Source organism: Mercenaria mercenaria, chromosome 19, assembly GCF_021730395.1.
Source record: "Mercenaria mercenaria strain notata chromosome 19, MADL_Memer_1, whole genome shotgun sequence".
Taxonomy (NCBI): Eukaryota; Metazoa; Mollusca; class Bivalvia; order Venerida; family Veneridae; genus Mercenaria; species Mercenaria mercenaria.
Window position 1 is genome coordinate 17,852,791 of NC_069379.1, and position 24,697 is coordinate 17,877,487.

The 24,697-nt window shown below is 31.0% G+C and overlaps 1 protein-coding gene across 4 annotated transcripts in view; it reads left to right on the plus strand.

Annotated features, from left to right (window-relative positions):
- The window catches only part of LOC123541885 (low-density lipoprotein receptor-related protein 1-like), a 76,048-nt gene that overhangs the window by 12,220 nt on the left and 39,131 nt on the right, over positions 1-24,697 (plus strand). For 3 of the 4 annotated variants that reach the window (XM_053531407.1, XM_053531406.1, XM_053531408.1), the window contains exons 2-6: positions 18,859-19,037; positions 19,653-19,860; positions 20,928-21,191; positions 21,952-22,204; positions 23,868-24,033. In XM_053531407.1, the coding sequence (XP_053387382.1) occupies positions 18,932-19,037; positions 19,653-19,860; positions 20,928-21,191; positions 21,952-22,204; positions 23,868-24,033 (997 nt within the window). In that variant the 5' untranslated portion in view covers positions 18,859-18,931. Of the gene's footprint in view, positions 1-18,858; positions 19,038-19,652; positions 19,861-20,927; positions 21,192-21,951; positions 23,036-23,867; positions 24,034-24,697 lie in introns of those variants that run through there. The other variant, XM_053531409.1, reaches the window with a different exon arrangement.

Sequence of the window (24,697 nt, forward strand, 5' to 3'; positions counted from 1 at the left end):
ATAGAAATGCCATGGCCAAACTGGCCTCTCATCAATTAATCAAAAGTCTAAATTGACATCTAAGCATTTGGGATAATAAAAACAATGTATAACAGTATTAAAACGATATGTCTAAATTGCCTGTTATTAAGGGAACAGTAAAATAGTATATGTATTATTTCGAATAATAAAAACGCTTTTGCTAGATTTACCTGTGAAAATTAGAAATAAATGAAATTCAGTGGCCAAATCTGCCTGTTACCATATAACAATTCAACATTTCATAGTTAAGAGTAGTATAGAGTATGATGATATAGGCACTGTTTGACCCAATCCGACCCCTAACCCTTGGCCTAAACTGATCAATGCCGACCAATTTAAGAAAACTTCGGTTTGATACAAGGTCCATTTACACAATTTAAAAACCCACAGTGTTTAACAGACTACTGTGAAAAACCTATGGTTTAACGAGAGCTTTATGCCCGGACTGAAAACAATTTACAAAATAGTTTAAAAACCAATATTGACTTAACTAGCTAGTTTTGTAATCATATTAGCAAGCGTGAACAAATATCGGTTTTCCAACATTTAAATACATGTACAACATTTAAATATAGTTATGATAAGGATTTAAATATAGATTTTTACATCCGGTATTTCCTGTATTTCGTAAGAACCTAACACTTTAGTTGATTAACAACGCCAGAACATTGTTTGCATTAATAAGCTATAGCTAATTTGTACAATGGAAAGGAGGAGTTAAACAATTAAAATGTAAGTTTTATTCTTTCTTTTTACTAACTTTGGAAATATTATTCATGTGTTTGACTATTTACCCAACGCTTGAAATAATTTGATGTAAACAATCTATTTATACGTTGCAGAATACATACTATTTACTTTGTTAACGTTGTAAAAACATATTTTTTTTTATTTTCAGGGATAACATTTGTCAATATTTGATTCCGTACATTGCTCACCTGGAACAATTTGTTTTATCAAAAGAAACGGATATTATAACAAACGGGGACTGACAATTGTACAAACAACTGAATTACTCAACCGTAGGATTGTTCCACAATCACACGCATGACTGAATATTATAATATTCTTATGTTCTTAGAATTACTTAACTGTAGGAGTATGCCAGTAGGAGTATGCCATACTCATACACATGGTTGAATATCATAATACTTCCGTGTTGTAAGAATCACACAACCGTAGGATTTTTCTACAATCACACGCATGACTGACCATTATAATACTTTCGTGTTGTGAGAATCACTCAACCGTAGGATTGTTCTACAATCACACGCATGATTGAATATACGCTTTTATTAATATTATAACGTTTATGGATACATTTTGATAGCAGTAAAGAATATTATGTTTTTGATACATTTTAACCCTTTTTATTAAAATAATTTATAATTGTTTGTTCATTATGTTTAACATTATTACATTTTGTAATTTTTAGTATTTTATACAGTAAGTTATACAACGTTCTTTGTTTTGTAACATTTTAATGACAAATAAACAATAGTAACCGCATAATACACTTGTTTTGTTTTGATATTGTATGCTGTTATACTTTACTCAAGTTATATATTTGATTACTTCTTTTGGTGGTGGTAAACCGGATGGGTCAAAGTATAGTTTACAAATATAACACACCCAATGCGTCCCGGGTCCTATAGAGTCATCCAAATTTATAATTCCACATTCATTATTCAACTTTGTTTTTGGTAAATTATTTCTGCTAAATACACCCCTAAGGTTATTAATTTTTAATTGTTTTACCCATGGTTCAATTTCAAAGTTAGAAATTTGTTTGTTTATAAATTTTACTTTTTTTACAATAGGAATTCGTCTGTAAGGTCTTCTTTGAAAGTCAATTTCTATGCCTTTACCACTTAATAGGGATGTAATCAAAGGTATTCCTAGACTAGCAGCCAGCATACCTAGAAACCCACCGTCTTGTTTTTGTTTCTGTTTAATTTAATTACTCTAGATCCCACTAATTATTTCCTTTGATTAGGTGTAAGATAGGGTGATATCATGTTTTTCTTATTATTTGCTACCAAAATCATACCAATTCCAAGTAACTTACTGACATTAGCACCGGCAAGACCAGGTCGAACACTAACGTCTAACGACCTTAATATTTTTGAAGCTTCCGGTAGTACTCCTCTTAATTGTTTTCTTTGAATAGGTGTAAAATATGGTGGTATTATACAATTTCCAAGTATTTTACTAACACCAGTACTGGCAAGCCCTGACAAAGCCCCAACGCTTAATGGTCCTAATATTTTTGGAGCTATTTTTGCAGCTACCGGAAGTACTGTTCGACCTAACAAACCAGGTAAAGCTCCCAAAAATCCGCCATTTTGACCTTGACTGGACATTTGTTATTTTTTTGAAATTGTAATTACTTATCCCTTCTTATTTCTTTTCAATTTGATTAATCTGTGTTTTAGTTAAAAGTAAAGGAAACTTTTTACGTAATTGTTCATGTTTTAATCAAAAAGTATGCGGAATCTTGTTGTTATAAGCTTTTGCTAATTTTGTTCGTTTTTTTTACACCGGCTGTTATTCTAAAAGTTATATTATTTTGTTGTGTATCTGTTGATTGTGTTATCATTTCCCGGAGGTATTTCCAACTTGTTGCTTTCATATATTTTTCAGAAATTGAATTAAGCCCAGATGGATTATAAATTAAACGTGGAACCCACAAAATTAATTTAGTTACAATTACCCTACCTGCATCAGCAGCATTAGCTTTGTAAATTAATTCATCATCATTTGTTAATTGTAATGTTATTTGAATTTGACTAGGGCATAACATGTTTTGTTCCAAACTTTGAAAAAATGAATAATTATTTAACGGAATTTTAGCATTTACATTATTACCACCCTGGATTAATACCTTTCTAGAAGTAAAACTTGGATTATATCCAGCTTGATTATTCCTACTTTCAGCAACAGCAGTAGCATCTAAATAAATAAATTCGTTTGTTCCTTTTGATTCTGCATAATCCTTAGATAGTTCAACTAATTTTTTACATTTATTACCTTATATAAATTATTACAATCATAGACAATTTTTCTATTTTGTTTAATCATTAACTGATCAATTATTGAAGCTGCATTATTAATTTCAGCAATTTGATCATAACCGGCATAATCATTACCATTAGCAAGTTCATTAACTTTAAATTAACCATTAAACCAATCAAAATATGAACTGCTATCATAAATTGTAAAATATTACGCATTTTTATATTGTTTAACATTATTTCCCAAGGCAGAAATTAAAGGTGTATCTAACTGAATAGGAGTTAGTTCGTATCTTTCACAATACTGTTTTGTTCTAAACATGTATAGTATATATTATTTTATTTTTTATAAATTAATCTTTTGATACGTTTACGCTGAGCTGAAGTCCCAGATCCTGACAATATTTTATTTATTCTTATATTAATATCCTCCTCATTATCATTATTAATAATTTTTACTATTATTTGCTTTTTGTAATTCCTTAACAATTTAATCACCATAAACATGTGTTTTAACGTCATTACGAGCTTGAGCGGGTTTATTAAAACTTTTAATTTTTTCTGTAATTTTATCAGAAGCTAAATTCCCGACTTCCGTTCCAATCTTTTTTGTTTCACTTTCAAGCGCTGATTTTCCTGCAGTTTCCAGAGCTTTTTTCCAGCACTACCAACTGAAGATGCAACAGAAGACGAAAATAATTTTGTTAAAGTGTCAAAGATACCTGAACCTTGTATAATTTCGTCTCCGGTTTGAGCATCAACATAAATAAATATTCCTTTATTTTTGTCATAAACTTTTTTGTACATTAGATATTTATATTTCTTTTAAAATTAGTGTAAAACTTGTTTCAACTCCATTAAAATTAATTATTCTACCAAATACATCTGTAATATATATTCTAATTGAATTTGTAATATTTTTATTATTTTCAGAATATCCGACTCTGTTTGGCTCTTTTATAAATGGATAAGCTCTTGTTAAATCTGCAGTACTTAAAGCATAGATAATATCACTAAAATTACCATCAACAAGTGAATTATCAATAAGATCACAATGAATGTAAGTTGTATCCACAGAGTTAGTTATATTTGGTGTCGTAGTTCCCCATTCGGTATTTTTCAAAGCTTTTTCTCAAATCCAAGTAATGTATAAAAATTTGACATTCTTAACCCAACATAAAATTATCTTTAATTGAAATTAGGATTTTAAAACTACTCAAATCAAATTCCAAACGTATTGGAGCAATGTCTGATTTATCAGATTCAAAATCATCATTGCTTATTAGCGTTTTCCTAATATAATTATTGATGTCTGTACATTGTATAACTTTAAGAACCATTTTGAAATATAATATCTTTCCATTCTTTACCATTATTATGACGAATTCTTTTATTATCGTATTCATCACTAATATTGTGCCAAGAGTAAGTCATAGTGTTAATACTATCCAAACCAAGAGCATAAGTTTTATTTTTGTCTAAAATTAAGGAACGACTGAATCTGACTATAAAATCACTTGGAGTATTTTTATTATCATTTTTAACAGCTTCAGAACTTAATACTATTTTTTGTTCCATTTATATATTCAAGAAAAATAATTTTTATATAACATTTTATGCTTTTTTGGTAACAATTATATTCATTTTTAATAGTTCATCAATTATGCAAATACCTTCATTTTTTAGTTCTTCATTATTATTTCCAGCATCAATTGAACCACAAATAAGCTCTAAGTTATTAACCAGTTCTTCTGGATTACATGGACAAACGTCATAACCTTGACCCCTAATTTCTTTTTTTTAAATTTAATGAATCTTTTATTGATAGGTAATCCTGATTTTTTTGTTAATTCTTTAAATATTTTTCTAGAAAGCATTAAACAATTTTTAGTATTGTTATATCTTTTATTAATCAAATCAATCAATTCATTATCTACCATAACGTTAATTACTTTTATTCCAGTTTTTTATTCTTAGCAACAAATTTATTTTGACCATAAAGTTTATTAAAATCAATCGCTAAATTACCATATCTACCATCTTTAGAAACTTTATATGGATTATGATGTTTTATTCCTTGTCCATATGTATAAGCCATATCAAGAATATTATTTAACCGGTTTTTGTACTTTATCAGTTTATTTTACAGTAAAAAATTCAAACATTCTAGACGGTTTTAAATATTCATATTCTTCTAAAACATCCAAATTATCCAAAGTACCCAAATTAACATCTAAATCTATTGTAGGTATTTTCTTTTCTTTTGGTCTTGTCCCCAATTCTTCAGAAAATTCTTTTTCTCTACTATAATCAACACATTCTTTTACTAAGTCAAATTCTTTTTCTCTTTCATAATCTTCCAGGATTTTACCAATCTCTTTGTTACCTAGTTCTTGTGGTAATGGTGATAATAATGGTTGTTCTAGTTCCTCCGGGGGTGGTTCTTCAAATAGCTCTGCCTGTTCTACTTCTTGTATTTTATCAACAAACCTTTTTGGAAGTAATGCTAATTGTTCTTTGATTCCAGGTAATGCTTTTAACCGACTTAATTCTTCTTTTTGACATTCTGTTCCTTCTGTAATTGGTTAAAATTTCCACAAAACATTTCTTGGCCAGTAGCTTTTCTTATGTTTTCTCTTCTTATTTCTTCTCTTTTAGCTATTACTTTTTGTTCAACTAGGTTGTTTATTTCTCTCATTTCTTTAAGTTTTGCTAACATTTATATAATTATATAAGATAATGTAAGATAATGTAATATTATTTTATAATGAAAATTCCTAATTATGATACAAAAAGTGATAAATCTAATAACTTTAAGCAAATTGATCCTTTTATGCCAGATTCATGTTTTAGAATGTTAATATGTGGAACTTCCGGATCGGGAAAAACAAAAACATTAATGCATATGCTCCGAAAACCTCTTATATATTATGATAAATTATACCTATATGCTAAAACCCTAGCAATCTAAATATCAGGATTTAATAAATCACTTATTAAATGAAATTGCAGATGAAAATGATATAGATCCAAATGAAATACTTGAATATTCTAATAATGAAAAAATTGACGTTAATGATTTTGAATCAGAAAAACAAAAAGTAGCAATATTTGATGATTTTATATGTGAAGAAAAAAAAAAGATTCAAAATGAAATAACAAAATACTTTATTAAAGGTCGTCACCAAAATTGTTCTGTTATTTATTTAAGTCAGTCTTACTATAAAACACAAAAAAATATTCGATTTAACTGTTCACACTATATCTTGTTTGAAAGTCTAGGTAAAAAGGAAAATGATATGATTTGTAATGAACAAAATATAGACCGTGATTCTTTTGCTAATGCAACAAAACAAAATATGATTTCTTATATGTCGACAAACCAAGGAAGTTTTTAAGAAAAATCTTTACGGGAATTATATAATAATTGTACATTATTTATATAATGGGAGTTTTTGATAGTATAGAACAAACAAGTGAACCTGGCAGTATAAGTAAAGTTAAATTTGATATTGATTTAAGTGATAATGCTACTAAAAACAATTCAAAAAGCTTAAAAAGGACTTGGATTCATAAATAAGGAACTTGATAACACAATGAACAGAGCATTAGATATGGGAGGTAATGAAATAATCAACGTAGGAAATCCAGATAAACCCATTGATGCAGTTTCAAGACGGTTTGTGTCTAAAAAAATCAAAGAGTAATAGAAGATATAATCTTGAAGATAATAAAAGTATTAAACAGACACTAGAAGCAGAAGTTAAGAATATTGAAGAATTAAAAGAACGATTTTAAAAACAATAAAACATTAATGGTTAAGTAACGAGATAAAATTGAAGAAGAAACAAAAGCTATAGTTGATTCTATTAAAGGACTTGAAGAGAAATCTGATTTGACAGATAGTCAGTTGAAAGAAGTATTCAGAGTTAATTTAGAAATTTTACACAAGCAACATCAGGAATTAAAAGAAAGTATGATTAAACATGAAGAACTAAAAGACAAGATTATTGAAGCCTAGACAAAGTTACAAAATATGTAGCAGTTAGAAATTAGAACAAAAATAAATAAACTAAATACTGACTTTACAAAAAAGCATCAAGATTTGTTAGTCACATTTGCAAATAAATTTGCAGAATATAAATCTGAACTTGAAAAGGCAGCTTCACAACGAGGTGATGACCATGACACAGCATTAGATAATCTTAAAAAAGAGTTTAATTCTAACATAGAAAAGTTAAGAAACAACTTCGGATCTTGATTAGTAATGTTGACACACGTCACAATTTAAAGTACGCGGAATAAAGTACACTTACAGGTCTATTACAAAAAAATATAGCGCAACTAAATGATAAAGTTGAAAAAAAAAATAAAATCATCCGGACTTTGTAGTTGAAAAATCAGTTAAACAAGGAGAATTAATTTCCACTAATAATGAAGCAATTTCCACTAATCCAAAAAAAATTACAAAAGTAAAAAATGTTCTTTTAAAACAAGAAATACGATTAGCTAGAACAAAAAAATACTGTTGACAATTTGTCTGCTTCTGAAGTTGCTACAACAAAACGAGTTAATGATTTAGCTGAAGTAATCATTGAACATGAAAATAAATATAAAGCAATAGAAGAAGAAGTAGAAAAAGTAAGACGTGAAGTGTTTCTTTTTGAAAGTTACAACAACAAACAACTTCACGTAAGATATTATCTTAATACAAGACTTGATATTGAAGATAAACATTTACAACAAAAGGTATTTAATACCGCAGATTTTTTTGTATTATTTGGAATACGAGTTAAAAAGATTACAGATTATAAAAGTTTTATTAAAAGTGATGAGGGTAGATTAATAATACAACAAGATGGGGATTATATAATTGAAATGAATATTATCATTGACTCTGATAAAGAAGATCGTTTTAATTTTGAATTAGATCGTTTTATTTTTGAATGGCAGGATGATCACACAAATGGAATAGAATATATAATACCTGAGGTTAAAGATACAACACGGGTTTTCAAGAAAAAATTAAAATTAATTTAACAAAAGGAAAATGGTTAATCATTTTGCCAGATTCAGTCACACCGATACTACCTGGATTTTCTGCTAAATTTTACTATAGAACCAGGAAGTTATGCCAGATTCTATCTAGTTAATTAATTACCGTGTCACGTAGTAGGGTGAGCTTTTGTGATCGCCCTTCGTCCGTCGTCCGTCCACAATTTCTTGTCTGCACGATAGTGTTTTCATTTATGATTTTATTTTAACCAAACTTGCACACATTTGTATCACCATAAGATCTTGGTTCAGTTCTTGAACTGGCCAGATCCCATTATGGGTTCAAGAGTTATGGCCCCTGAAATAGCCAAAATTAGCTATTTTGACCTTGTCTGCACAATAGCAGCTTTATTTATGATTTGTTTCTTACCAAACTTGCATACAACTTGTATGATCATAAGATCTTGGTTCCTTTCTTGAACTGGCCAGAACCCATTATGGGTTTTAGAGTTATGGCCAAATTGGCCAAAATTAGCTATTTGAACATTGTCTGCACAATAGCAGCTTCATTTTTGATTTGAATTTAATCAAACTTACACAAAACTTATATCACCATACGATCTCGGTTCTTTCTTGAACCGGCCATAATGGGTTTCAGAGTTATGGCCCCTGAAAGGGCCAGAATTAGCTATTTTGACCTTGTCTGCGCAATAGCAGCTTCATTTATGATTTGATTTTAACCAAACTTGCACACATCTTGTATCACCACATGATCTTGATTTCTTTCTTGAACTGGCCAGATTTCTTTATTGTTTCCAGAGTTATGGCCCCTGATAGGGCCAGAATTGGCTATTTTGATCTTGTCTGCACAATAGCAGCTTCATTTATCATTTGAATTTAATCAAACTTGCACAAACACTTGTGTCACCATAAAATCTTGGTTCCTTTCTTGAACTGACCAGATCCCATAATGGGTTCCAGAGTTAAGGACCCTGAAAGGACCAGAATTAGCTATTTTGACTTTGTCAGCACAAAGGCAGCTTCATTTATGATCTGATTTTAACCAAACTTGCACACAACTTGTATCACCATAAGATCTAAATTCCTTCTTATACGCGCTAAGAGACGTATTATGTTATCGCCTCGGTGTCCGTCTGTCTGTCTGTTGGTTAGCAATTTCCCTTCCGCTCTGTAACTCTTGAACACCTTGAAGGATTTCATAGAAACCTGACACCAATATTCACCACATCAAATCGATGTGCAGAGCGCATGTTTCGGATGGCTCACTTAAAGATCAAGGTCACACTTAAGGGTCAAAGGTCATATGACTTTGTTTTATGTGTACATTTTTGTATATTGCTCTGCATTTGCGTTGCATTGCAGTGCTCTTGTTTTTATTTGGCAGATCCTTCTTTTGTTCACTTACAATAATTTTTTTAATTACTTCCCTTTTATGTTACTATAAATAGCTTTTTAGTAACTTTTTTATAATTGGTCTTAGGGAAAAACCGAGACCACTTTCCTGTGGTACAACATGGATGGTACCTCCAATTTATAGGTGCATTTTGACATATCTGTACCTTTAAGAAAATTTAAACTATATTTTCTCATGATTCTTTTGATTGATCTTGATTATGATTATTTGACCTTCTTGTCCTCAAGTGCAATGATGATAGGTGAGCGATATAGGGCCATTATGGCCCTCTTGTTTACATAATGGGAATATTTAATAATATAAATGAAAAAGTAAGTAAAATAGAACGGCAAATAATCAGAAAACCTCCATCATGTTTAACATCTGCAACAGAAGATGTTGCTGGATTATTTCAATGGAAAGTTAGTAATGCTAGTCCTGGTTTAGTTCAAAATGGTAATAATGTAACAATCAAACAAAATTGCATTTTAAGTATTCTTATAGATGCAATTAAATTAGATAAAGAAGAATCTAAATTGGAATTAAAAAAAAAACAAAAAATAAAGTTCTTCAAAGTTTCAATGCAAAAAGTAACAGAAAAAATGTATCTATTTCTATTAACTATGCTGATGAATTTAAAATGAATGATGTAATTTATATAAATGGTTTAAACGTTATGAATATTCAATTAACAATTTATGGTTCTGTAATTTAAAGATAAGCTAATGTATGAATACCATTATCAGGAATATATCTTTTATCGTCATAACATGATGAAGACGTTTTATTTATGACATAGCTGGAGAGATTGTGCTTTTCTGAACGAATAGCTTTAAAGGTGTGATTCCTTTGAGTTGAATTAAATAAGGTATCTTTGTAATTTTTATGAACTATTGTTTTCTTTACAGCATGTTTTTTAATTCCTTTACATTTTTTAATGTTAACTTCATTTTCTAATAAATATGAATACATTCTACTTCTTAATCCGACAAATTCAACAATGGGGATGCCGGCAGCTTCATATTTGAATTTTCAGTCTTTATTACATAGCATAATGAATCAATGTCAGTAAATAAAGGCTTTGCTAAACCTTTATACTTTTCCTTAATGTATTTATATTGAAAATCATACATTAAATATTTTGATCTAGAATGCACATTCCAACATACCAAGGTCTGTTTAATAAAAAAACTTTCTTTTATTTTATGAATACCAAACAAAGTCTTATTAAACATTGTTGATATTTTTCAGTTATTTATTCAAAATCAGCATAAATTACAAAAGGTACTGCTAAACCTTTATGATAATTTTTAAAATGTATTTTACTTCCCTCTTTTGGCATTTTTACAGCTTGAACGCCATTAATAACTGAACAATTTAGAATATGTTCATTTAATATTCTTTCTTGTGAAAAACATTATAAATATGATTTGCAAAAATGTTTTTATTTGCATGTTTTGTTTTGTCAAACATTAATCTAATAAATTCTTTTATCAAAACATAATGGTTTATGTAATGTGAGCTTTTATTATTTCATTAGAAGCTTGACGTTTAGTGTTTTTTTTTTTTAGATTCTCTCATAATTTCTAAAGTCTTGGATGAAAAATAAGCTGATTTATATAATGTATCTGTTTAATCCATTTTCGAAAAAGTTATTTTTAAAACAACATTTATTTTTATATCTTTTAAAGTTTTAAGTTCAGGTTTAGGAATATCAAATGAGTCTTCTATATTTAAATATAATTGATTTTTTTGATCTTGTCTATATGTAATTTTAAATTGAAATTTCTTATAATATTGGTTTGGAGACTTCTCAATTTCTCTAACAGTCATCTATATATTATATTTTTGTTTGTTTGTTTGTTTTGGGTTTAACGCCGTTTTTCAACACTATTTCAGTCATGTAACGGCAGGCAGTTAACCTAACCAGTGTTCCTGGATTCTGTACCAGTACAAACCTGTTCTCCGCATGTAACTGTCAACTTCCCCACATGAATCAGAGGTGGAGGACTACTTATTTCAGACACAATGTCGTTTATCAAATAGTCACGGAGAACATGCGCCCCGCCCGAGGATCGAACTCACGACCCCGCGATCCGTAGACCAACGCTCTTACCTACGGAGCTAAGCGGGCGGGTCATATATTATATTTAGAAAAAAAAATCTTTAAGCAAAAAAAATTAAAAAAATAAAGTTTAAGAAGAAATAAAATATTTAAATTCATATCGTTTTCCATTAGTTTTTGATATTCCGCTTTGTACTCTGTTTTTATCCTTCACAGCACCATTTTTATTAACACAGAATTATTATCAAGGTTCTTAGATGCTGCGTAAAAACTTTTATATGCTTTTTTCTTCATTAGTGTCACAATCGGTTGCAATTATCTTTTTAGAATTGTTTCGATGATTATTTGGTTTGGGACCATCGCATAATATTTCATTACTTTCCTCTTCTGGCATTAAACAACCACAATCCCATTCAAATAAATCTATATTCTTTTCAAAAAGATAAGGAACTATATCATTTTCCAATCTATCAATTACTTTATTTTTCAAAATTTTCACTGGTCAATTGATCAAGCTTTGATTTAATAATGTTTCTATTTTTCCTTTACATTTTTATATGAATTTTTTTCTTGTGTTTTTCTCTTAATTCTTTTATTTCTCTTTCTTCGTTCCATATTCTTCCTAAAGTACAAGATAGTTTTATTGAAATATTATTATCTATATTTCTATAAGCCATTTATATGATATACTTATAAAAAAACTTAAACAGAAAACACGTAAAAAAATAAATTCAGCAATCTAAATTTAATACAACTCTTCTTCTTTTTTATTTTTATGTCCGTTAAGCTTAAATTCATTCATATGCATTTCAAGAGGCATTGAATAGTCTTTTTCTTTCTGCATTTCTAACAGTATTATAAAATATCTTCAATGACTATTTCTCATCTTCTTTACTTACTTTTCCGATCCGTGCTTTTGTTATTAGTTGTTTTACCTTTTTATGATATGATTTTAAAATATCTTTCTTGTCTTCAACCTTTAAACATTTAATAAATATTGTAATTACTGCTGGAACAGCGCCAGCAAATGCCACAAATATAGGAATAGCAGGAACAAGTACTAATGTAGCCAAGCAACCAAAAATACCTGCTGTAATTTGTAATCCTGTATTTACTCTTCCGCAAAATTTATAACTTTTTCTATAAGCAGCAGCAAGTTTAGTTATGTGGTCTATTAATTGATCTATTGTTTCTATTCCATTAGAAATTAGATTTTTATTACTCATTTATATAATATATATATATTTTTTTTTCCAATTCACTAAATGGTAGCCAGCTATTAAATGTGTTCATTATAACCTTTGCGTTTTACTTAAGCTTTTTTTCTTATAGTCTCGTCTAATAACTTTTCCTATTCTACAAACCTCTTGTTTAGTAGGTAGAAGTTCTTGCTCATAAAATGAACCCTGAATTATTTCATTATTTAAATCTTTAATAGTGTATGTTCTGGGAGTTGTGTTATTAATTCCATAAATTATAAATATTTCATCTGTCCAGTTTGGTGTATATCCTTTTTCAAGTTTAAGTTTGCTTAAGCGAACTCGATCACCAATTTTAAATTTCGGTTTACTCTTTGGTATCTTTAAATTACCATATAAATTAAAGTAAACAGTACTTTTATTTAAGTTTTTACTGGCTTCAGTCGGTGTCATTTTTATACTAGGATGTTTTCTTTTGTTATATTTGTCAACCATATCTTGCAAATTATCTAAATAAGTATAAGCATTACTTGCTGTAAAATATTTCCACATTATTCTTTTTAAACTTCTATTAAATCTTTCAATTACTACAGCTTTTCCTCCGTTAAATGTATGGTACATGTTAATCTTATTTTATTTAAAAATAATTCAAACTTTTTATTATTAAATTATTTTCCTTCATCTACCCATAAATTTATTGGTGCTCTACCTTTAAAAATTATTTTTTCAAATGCTTCAATAACAGATTCTCCAGTTTTATTCTTTAATGGAATAACCCAAGCATATTTGCTGAATATATTAATATACTGAACACCTTTATTATATTTAGAAAAAGTTTGCATATCAACTAAATCAGCAGACCAAGTATCATCAATATCATTTACTATCACTCTTCGTTTCATAAATTATCGTTTATTTGGTTTATGCAATTCTTCTGCTAATTCGTCACTCCATGTTATTTCGGGGGTCTTTTTGAGTGAGTGGACCTTAGTTCCCTGACGCCTGCGGCAGCTTTTAGCTCCCGAGGAATTACGTTCAGGTAAATACTCTACCCCCCCTTTTCCCGTTTTTTGACTTTTTTCCAAACCCAAGTTTGTATTTCGTTTTAATTGCTGGTTTTACAACTAAATGTTTTGCAATCTCTTCTCCAAATGTTTTTGATTTAGTGTTATTTAAGTTGGAAAGCATTTGCTTGTCACATGTACCTTTTTTACACAACTACCGTAGCAAAAGTCATGGTCCATACATACTGCGTCTAGTTCATTAACAGGATGTCCATTATCTAAAGGATTTTGATTTCATTCTTCCACAAGATGAACAGGTAGCCATTATCATTTTTCTCCCGTTTTTTTGCTGTAACATAATGAGGATTTATATTATCAGTAAATTTTCTTTCTTTCAAACAATATATTTTATTCTGTAAACTCATTTATTTTATATGTATTTAAAATTATTTAAAGACTAATAATGTAGTTGCTAATTGAAAATAATTTTAAATACCTTCACATTTTATCAATAAAAATAATCTGCCAAAAGTTTGCCAAGGTGGCAGAGACTGCCACTTTGCTGCGTTCGTGGCAGAATTTTAGCAGAAGTTTGGCTGAAGTGTTTAATTATAATTTACTGAAGGTTTTCACCATGTTCACAAGGTACTCTGAAAACTTGTTTTTCTTGTTTTTAATTTGTAGGCATTGGTCAGTTTAGGCGAAGGGTTGGGGGACGGATGGGGTCAAACTGTGCCTATATCATCATAATCTATACTACTGTTAAGTTTTCTGTAATCATTTTAACAACGGAAAGAAATACTTTCTGAGAAAACAAATTTTAGAGACACAAAATAAACAAAATAAAAAAGACACACTAGCAGCTTTTAAGACAAATTTTAAAGTTCAAATTTAGCATTTTACATATATACCTGAATACTTGGTAGAAAGAAAATGGTATTCTGTTTATAAAATATTTATGAAACCTTATCAATAAATCTCTATAAATGTAAAGTTCCATTAGTGCTATTGTATAATTCAGTGTTTTACCGTTTCAGTCTCCCTCTCTCTGTCTGCGCGCGCTTGTTTGTGTGTGTGTGTGTGTGTGGAGGAGGGTGGGGTTTAGTTTAAAGTATCTAAATTAAAAGTGCTTGTTGGAAATGGTACGAATATGCTGACACTGACAGACAGAAAGGTTATAGTAAGAGTGATATGATTTTTGTTTATATTTATGCAAGGTATATGCCACTGACATTATATAGTGTCTCCGTCGTCAATGGGTTTTGGTCCCCGCGGTAGAGTGGCTTTACTTCCCGTCGTGGTCGAGTGAATGAGACAACTTCCTTGTTATGCATAATTTGCCCTCTACCATTCTAGATTTTTGCAAACAAATAGCTACAAAATTAGTCATCCATGCATTCAAACATCACTATCAATAACAACTTTGCATTAAAGTTGTTTATCCATATAAAATAAATTGGTTGCAAAATACAAGTAACATATTCTCACGAAAATTGAGGCAAAAGGAAATATAATTAATCTAATAATAATATGTTATTCATATAACTAGGTTAATTCATACCTACTTGTATAAAACTTTAGGATGCTAGTTTCATATAATGATAGATTATTTGGTTACCCATTTGTGTCGTTTTCTCAGCTTTTCTAGTGTTCTGCCTTACAAGATATGTCGTTAATGCAATTACCTTAACAAAGCTAGATTGCTTCATATATTATATGTAAATGTATTAATCAGAACATGTTTTCAACAATAAGCTTCTAATTTACAGATGATAAAATTCGACAAAACATTCTAATGTGAAAGGATTACATTGTAGCGACTGAGATTAAGGTAGACAAAAAATCCCAAATCAACACACACCAATGATTCAAATACATCCAGTTCTTGAATGTGTCATGATTGTAGTTCATATTTATGAACTTTTAATTTTCTTATCTCTTATGGCTGAAGCCCGTCCGGTCAGCTCACTAGAGAGAGCGCAGATCTACGGATCGCGTAGTTGTGATTTCGAATTCCCGGGCGAATCGTATATTCTCCGTGACGATTTGATAAAAGTTTTTTTTTCTGAAATAATTCGTCTCCCACCTCTAATTCATGCAAAAGTTGCTTGCGGAGAACAAGCTTGTACCGGGAGAGAATCCTGGAACATTGCTTAGGCCAACTGCCCGCCGTTACATAGTTGGTGTAACGTTGAAAAACGGCGTTAAACCCAAAAATAAAAAAATATATAGAAATAAAACAAAATAATGTATATAAAAATTATCGTAGCTGAGAGGAAAGAATGAGAGGTTGTTATTTGTATTTTACCATGACATCGATTCCAATGCAGTGCCAATACTAAATTTCACGTAGATTTGGACACTGGAGTATTATAAATTTAACCTCTGGCTTGAATGAAATAATAACTCTAATATAAAGTGGTACGAAAAGTAGAAATATAAAGATAACTGATATATTTAACTTGCACAGGTTAGTGATTATAAATTAAAACGCTTTAAATCATATCTGATTAGGGAAATTCATATGCATTCAGGAAATGAAATGCCTTTTTACGAAGTTAGCTAATTAAATGGCATAATATAATGTGAAAGTGAATCATATGCACATTTTTGCATGTAAAACACATTATTCAGTCATTTGGGAAACTTTTGCAAAATAAGACATTATGTATTATGTTATCATTCAGCTCCAATCCTCCTCCCAATACATCCACAAACGCAAAAACAGAACCGCTAACCTCTCTTTATGAATTTTTTGTTGTGGAGAAAGTACCAATATTACCTACATTATCATTAACGATAGTTATAGTTTTGCACGGAAAGACTGATGCTGATTTCTGTGAATCACAAAATACGGCATCAGTCTACAATTAAACAAGACTGTGTCTGAACAAAAAGTATGTTTTACATATTTGTACTATTCATACATTTGTGCTGCTTTTTGTCTTCGTATTAAATGTTTATACTTATACATGTGCATATACGTCACCAGCGGTTGCTCTTTGTGCCACTGTTCTTAGACAAGTAGAAGATAGTCGTAGAGTAACAAAATGTGTAAAAAATATCTCGCGAAACTTCGTGATAACTAAATGATAAATTTGTTCATCGTCAGAAATATCACAAAACAACAGATTTTTTTAGTAAATGAACAGCATCTTGACACACAACTTATCTGTCCAATTCATGCTTTACTGTTCTGTCCCATAGAGTTGGATACTTAAAATATTCTAAATGAGGTGTACCCCTTTAAATAAGAATGCCATTTGTAAAGAAATAAATGTAAACAATTGTCAAACACGATGTTTTACCTAGTTATGTAAAGTTTGTTTAAACACTCGCACGATGTTGCAAATGCATCAGAACGAAGACATGTAACAGCTTTTAAAAAAATGGTGAGTTTTTCAAGGCGCTGAACTGTCCAGAAGTGTGGCCCCTTCATACAGTCCCTTTCCGGAGTTCAATATATATATGAGTAAATTGACAATGGTTTTGTAGAATAATATTAATGTTTTATACGCTGTTAATTTTCATGTAAAACAATTCTTTCTTTCTATGATTTGATGACGTTCGAACGTTTTTCTCCGAAACATGGACCTAAACCTTAATGTCGTGTAAAATTATGTTCTTACGAAGAAATGTGTAAACCTTGCCATATCTATTCTTTTACAACCTTAAGTTTTAGGAAATATATTTTAAGCAGTTAACGGTACATTCCATCATATCTTTCATGTCGTGCTTTACATAATACATAGAAGTCGAAATAAAACAAAATTTACATGCAGTAAAATGTCTAAATTTTCTTGGGTGTCTATTAACCCTTATCATGCTGGACCGGACTATATCTGCCTTTGCGAGCAGTGTAGATCATGATGCATTATTCACTTTTACGCAGTTTGAATAAAATTAATATGCATTGGAACGGTTTTTCTCTATTTTCGGAAACACTGCACCTTACGCCGCCTACCACTCTAGCTGGATCTGAACCTAGCATTTGTTACGTTAGCTGAAGGAAGGTCTGCTGCTACAACCAGATGTCTAGTACTTGTTATCGTTATCATATTCTGTTTTTGACAGTTCTGTACGAAAATAAAGGAGATAAAAATGAAGAAACGTCTTGCCTAAATAAATGTTACATTTGGGTTAGTCTATATTTGAAAATACAATTGAATACTTCTTTGTATTGGTCACAAACTGATAAAAGTATTTTTCAAGAGCCTATTCTATAAAAACGCCAAAACTTGAAGAAAAATCACATGTGTTAACATTTTCTTAGAGGTATTTATTTCTCGTCAGGAACATATTCTTCCTTAATGTCGTGTAAAAGTATGTTCTCTTATGAAGAAATGTGTAAACATGGTCACATCTATTTTCTTACAACCTACCATTTAAGGAAAGATATTGGTATGTTTTAATGACACTAATTTAAGCATTTAGCGGTACATTCCATCATATCTTTCATGTCATATTAAACATAATACTAGTATATTAAGATCGATGTACAACAAAATTTACATTCAGCAAAATGTCTAGATTCTCTTGGATGTCTATTAACCCTTATCATGCTGGACACGACCTTGCGAGCAGTGTAGATCATGATCAACATGCACATCCATACAGTCTTGTCATGATCTGCACTGTTTGACATTTAGTCATAATATTTTGGTAAGCACCCCTTTTAACAGTTAATGGTACTATCCAAATTGAAAGATGGATAAGTGTTCATTACAGAAATTAGGGTAAAGGTAAAAGTGGGGCCTCCGTGGCCGAGTGGTTAAGGTCGCTGACTTCAAATTACTGGCCCCTCATCGATGTGGGTTCGAGCCTCATTTGGGGCGTTGAATTCTTCATGTTAGGAAGCCATCCAGCTGGCTTACGGAAGGTCGGTGGTTCTACCCAGTTGCCCGCTCGTGATGAAATAATGCACGGAGGGGCACCTGGGGTCTTCCTCCACCATTAAAGCTGGAAAGTCGCTATATGACCTATCATGTGTCGGTGCGACGTTAAATCAAAAAAAAAAAAAAAAAAAAGAAAGGTAAAGTACATGTATTATATATTGTTTGTAAATGACGTTTATTTCGCATCAAGTGTTTCGCCAAATATTGATAAATGCGTTGTCTTTAAGTCTATCTCCTTGTATATTAAACAGGAAATATTCCAAGGAGTGGAAGTGATTGTAAAAAATACTTAACCAGGTTTAAAAGACTTTGTCAAATCGGCTTATGAGATACCTGACGCCCATGGATAGGTACGCAGCTGCTCTTCTTGTGATCGGGATGTATGCTTGGTGTTATGGTCAAAGTGCAGTCGAAAATTCTTGGCCAATAGGTAAGAATAAAATTAAGTCTTCCAATAGAATTTATACATATTACGCATTAATGCGCTCTCATTGAGTACACCCCTAGGGCTAATTAAACAGTAAAAGGAGTTTTTTCTGTGACGCATACGTAGACAGTTCTCACCGATAAAATTGTCTTACACATTTGCAACAACATGACGTATTATTCTATCACATTTTAAAAGGATTTTCAAGTCAATTCCAAATCTAATACAGACACATTTAAAAAAGCGCCACTATTATTTTATTCTTATCGCGTCATATGCATGTTTAAATTTAATGTATTGGCGTAAAAGTGTTTTTGTATCATCGGTTATTGTTATTTCGGTTTATTTTTAATATTTTGTCTATAGTGTTGGAAAATTATTGTCATCAAAATAAAATGATGAAAGTTAGACATGTTTACACAGTATTTTAAATGACTTTTTCATCTAACAGAACAATATTGAAGAACACTAGTTAAAATGTTAAATCTCAATGACATTTCATCTAATGTAGAAGGATAATAAGTACTTGTAAGCATGTTAAAACCGAATAAGCAGTATGCATAAAATCTGTAGAATATATAACTCTTAACTGAAACACTGTTTTATTTGTTGTTGTAGAGCGTGGTCTGATACTTACCATGTCAAACAGATCTCATGGTTGGCCGCTATCGAACTATCAACTGCGCCATCTACCGATTTATCCAGGTTATGAGAATTTCTCGGGTCTGTATTCTGGTGTTAAGTTTCCAAACTACAATACTCACTTCCTTAGTATTGATGTGGATTACAGAACAAAATGTATTTATATGTATGAATATCACCGAAGGTAAATGTCATTCTCAACTCTGTTTTCTTTAAAGTAAAGGTTAAGGTACAGTTTCTTGTTTAACGTAGATAATCGACGAAAGTCCCGACTGGAATAGATGGAACAACATATTTACAACCGAGCAAGTCTAGACTGATACTGCTGGAAACAGTTCTAATTTAGGTAAACACTAGTCGGGATATTAACCGAACCCAAGAATCGAACCTGGACCGCTGGCGTTTTAGTCAAACCCGCTATCTACTACAAGTAAACTTGCTCACTTCGGTTGTGCTTTGGATTAATTTAGCGGATATAATTTTTTTTTTTGCAAAGCCATTTTTCTTTGGAAAATAATGAGAGTTAAGGATGAAATTGCTGTATAATAAACAGTATTAACTGTACAATAGTGTTTTCTGCCTCTGTAGGATAAATTCACATTTTTTTCGTGTAGCAACGTACGTAGTATTTAGAGGAATTGATTAGTGAAGATATTATTTTACGAAACATACGTTTGCTATCACTAGTCTTGCATAAAACAGTTTTTTTCTTTATTTAATTTATTTTTCTCTCAAATATTTACATATTTGTAAAAACATGACAATTCCTAACATTTTGATTTTTATATTTAAAAATAACTATAAAAACTTATTCGATACGACTTTGAGATTTTGACATTTACAGTATTTCTTGGAAAACTTTGTTATATTTGCCATACACGTACACCAAAATCGAACGCATGAAACTCCATTCATGCATGTTTCCTCCCTGAACTCAGCAAAATTAATTTTTTGCAAGACTAACCATTTTAAGGTAGTGTGGTATTGCCTCCCTTTGTTTCGGTATTTTGGCCTTATGGTTAATTTATTTTACTTTCAAATTGTCTATTTCTGTGTGTGTACATATCTAATGTTTACACGTCCAACCGCTTTGTTATAAGGCTTCTTTTTATGGGGTTGTGTTTTAGTGCGCGGCTACTACGCTTGATTTTATTGTCCTTTATTTTCGAAAATGGTTTGTTCAATATTGCAACACTATCGTTTCAGTTCAGTTTCAATTTTTGATTATTAACGATATATGTTATTAAACAGGTCAATAGTTGTTGGAGCAGGTTATAATAAAGATCTGAATATGAGCAACATGGAATTTAAACATATGCACATTGGAGTGTCAAGAGGGAATATCCAAGTAGCAGTTGATTGGCTGTCGCACACGGTGTACTGGACCGATTCAGTGTTTCGATGGATTGTAGCAGCACCTGGTCAGAAAAACAAGATCAATATGGATTATTATAAAGTTATTGCTGACATTCATCTTGATAAACCTGGTGGTTTAACAGTTGACCCACTCGAAGGGTAAATGTTACGTTTCTCCTCATACCAAATGGTATTATTTTGGAAGGTATTGCTTCGTGCTAGATGAGATTATAATAAAACTATTCAATTCAAGTCCATTAGTCCATTCAATTTAGTCCAAACTAAATAATTTGATTTTTGAAATGTACGTGTTGTCAATACCTAGAGGGAATTAATAGAAAGTAAAGCATTTAATATTATAATTTTGGTCATCATTGCATTAAGTTTATGATAACAAGTGACCGAGTATTGCAATGGCAATACAGAAGTCCCCTACCGGCGAAAACTTTGTTAGTGTGCGTCCCTTGTGGTTGTTGGCAACATTTGCAGTACTAAAATAATCCATCAATGCATATAGCAGTTCTGGAGCGGAAATATTTTTTACTTGACCTTCAGTTATTACATTGACCTTTGTCCTACAAGCATATGTATCTACCGGCATAATCTGCATAGTGCCCTCTATTCAGATACCAAGTTTTATGAACTTTCGAAAAAGAGTTCGTGTAGAAAATGGCAATGATTTGTAGAAAATCGATGCCAATAAAGCTAGATATAACTATGTTTTCTAACTTTGATACGTTATAGCTTTGAATAAATTGGCAGGTTGTATATTTTACTATGATCTGTTTTAAAAGATTGGTAAAATAAGTTGAAATAAATGTTTCAAATGATTAAAATATCCCATTAATGACGATTCCATGTTTAAGTTAATTGCTTAATTTTAACTGAGACAAAGACTTCAAAAATGTATATATTGCAGGTATCTCTTTTGGTCAGATAATGGAAAACATCCTAAAATAGAACGTTCAGACTTAATGGGAATGAGCCGGCACACGATCTTTTCCAAATATTTAGAGTCACCATTCACTCTGGAGGCAGATATATTCGGAAAACGGATTTATTGGATTGATTCAAAATACGAGTCAATATTGTCAACCACCTACAATGGGGAAGATGTCATATTGATCCAGAGGATTCCAAATTCAATGTTATTTGACCTGGCAATATTTAGGGTAAGGATTTGCATTGAGGATGTCATAGCCATTTAAAGGATTCAAAATTCAATGTAAGTTGATTTGGTTATATCTAAGGTAAGACTTCAAGTTGATGATGTCATACCGATCCAGAGAATTCCAAACTCTATCTCTATCTAGGGTAAGTTTTTTCGTTTAGGATGTCATATCGATCAAGAGGATTTCAAACGTTCGCTGACATTTATAGTAAAACTTTGCGTCCAGGATGTCATATCGATCGAGAAGATTTCAGACAAAATGTTAATTGATTTGGTAAGATGTAAGGTAAGACTTTACGTTGAGAATGTCCTATCGATTAAGAGGATTATAAACTATGTCAGTTGATGTGACAATATCTAGAGACAGACTTTGCGTTGAGGATGTCATATCGATTCAAAGATTCAATCGCAATGTTTATTAAATTAATAACATTCGAGGATATCACATCAATCTAGATGATTCCAAATTAAAGATTAGTTGATTTGGCAATATCCTGAGTAAGACATTGTGTTGAGGATGTCATATCGTTTCAGAAAATTCAAACACATAATGTTAATCGATTTGGCAACATTTTGGTTATATATCTAGGGTAGGCCTTTGTGTTTTTGATGTTATATCTATCCAGACGATTCTGATTCAATGTAGTTTGACTTTGGCAACATCTAGGGTAAGGCTTTGTGTTGATGATGTAATGTCGTTGCAGCGGATTCAAAAACGGAATGTGAGTTGATTTGGCAACATTTAGGTACATATGTATGTCTTTGCGTCGAGGATGTCATATCAATCCAGAGGATTTCAAAGTCAGTGTAAGCTGACTACACATTATTAAGGGTAAGAAATTGCATTAAAATACCACATCGATCTTGAGGATACCAAACTCGATGTTAGTTGATTAAGCAGTATTTAAGGTATTTCTGTGTTTAGGATATCATATTGATTCGGAGGGTTCCAAATTCAATGTTATTTTATTTGGCAATATATTTGGGATAAAGCCTTTCTTAAGGAAGTCATACTGATTCAGAAGGAAACAAATTCAGCATTATTCTTTTTGGTTATATTTATGGTTGCTATACTGTTTAAGAGAATTGAAAAAATAAAACGTTCGAATTGGCAATATTTGGTATTAAACCATTATGTAGTTTCTCAACCGCTACAGTTTTTTCTATATAAATAGTTTTAACTTTCAAGTTTCATGTAAAGTTTTAACAGTATGTATGTAATTATAAAGCAAAGAATGACTGAAAAATGTGCATGTCTTTTAATACAATCTAGGTATTTCAAATAATAGTTAGCATTACATTTGTAAATACCAGCCAAAATGTGAACAAAGTGATGTGTATAGTTGATACTTATCTATTTTAGATAGATTGTGAAGCAAATTCTTTAACTAATATTTATCTTTCTCAGTATTGCATTTCTGATTGTATCCACCGCCACGAGGTATGGGAGAGCAGCCGCCAGTAAATTTTTCAAGTAAAATAGTGAAAGCAAACTGGTATCAATTTTTATAGCTTTGGTTTGATAGGGTGAGGTACCACCCAGCTCGCAGCGAGCGTTTTACGACCGGGCTACTTGGGCAGTATATATAACATTGTATAACATTTGACTTGAGAATAAAAAGATGCACTGTAAATAATTATCTATATTTGAAATACTTTTACAGGAGGTTATGTATATCAGTGATGTTCGTACTGGTAACTTGTATACTCTAAACAAAACCAAAGGTATACATTTGGGTAAACAAGAGTCAGCTCCTATTAGCATTCCACTAAAAGTTATCTATGGTATAGCTGTATACGGAGATGAAAACCAACCTCTAAAAGATAAAGGTATTTAAAATGGTTCATCTATTTCTGAAATGTACGAACATAAATTTTCAAGTAATACATGAAATGTAGTGAACACTTTAGATTTTCACGAACATTAGCATTCTTTATTTTTAAAACGTTTATACGAAAGAATAATTAGTATTTTCACAACATACGCAGATAAGTATATAATGTACATTTGACTTTGCAAGCACTGTAAAACATCTTCACTCTCTCATAAAAATTTGGATATGAACACTATCTAGCCATTGTTTTATTTATTTTGTTGGGTTTAACGTCGCACCGACACAATTTTAGGTCATATGGCGACTTTCCAGCTTTAATGGTGGAGGAAGACCCCAGGTGCCCCTCCGTGCAAAGTTTCATCACGAGCGGGTACCTGGGTAGAACCACCGACCTTCCGTAAGCCAGCTGGATGGCTTCCTCACGTGAAGAATTCTACGCCCCAAATGAGGTTTCGAACCCACATCGATGAGGGGCAAATGGTTTGAAGTCAACGACTCTAACCACTCGGCCACGGAGGCCCCTATCTTGCCATTGTTGTACAATTTAAAGACAAGTTATGGAAATATTCATTAAAAGCATTAGTTGTTTCGAATGGATCAATGAGGTTGTGAGGTACACAAAAAATGGATTTCCAAAAGTCACTGTGTAGGCCTTGAAT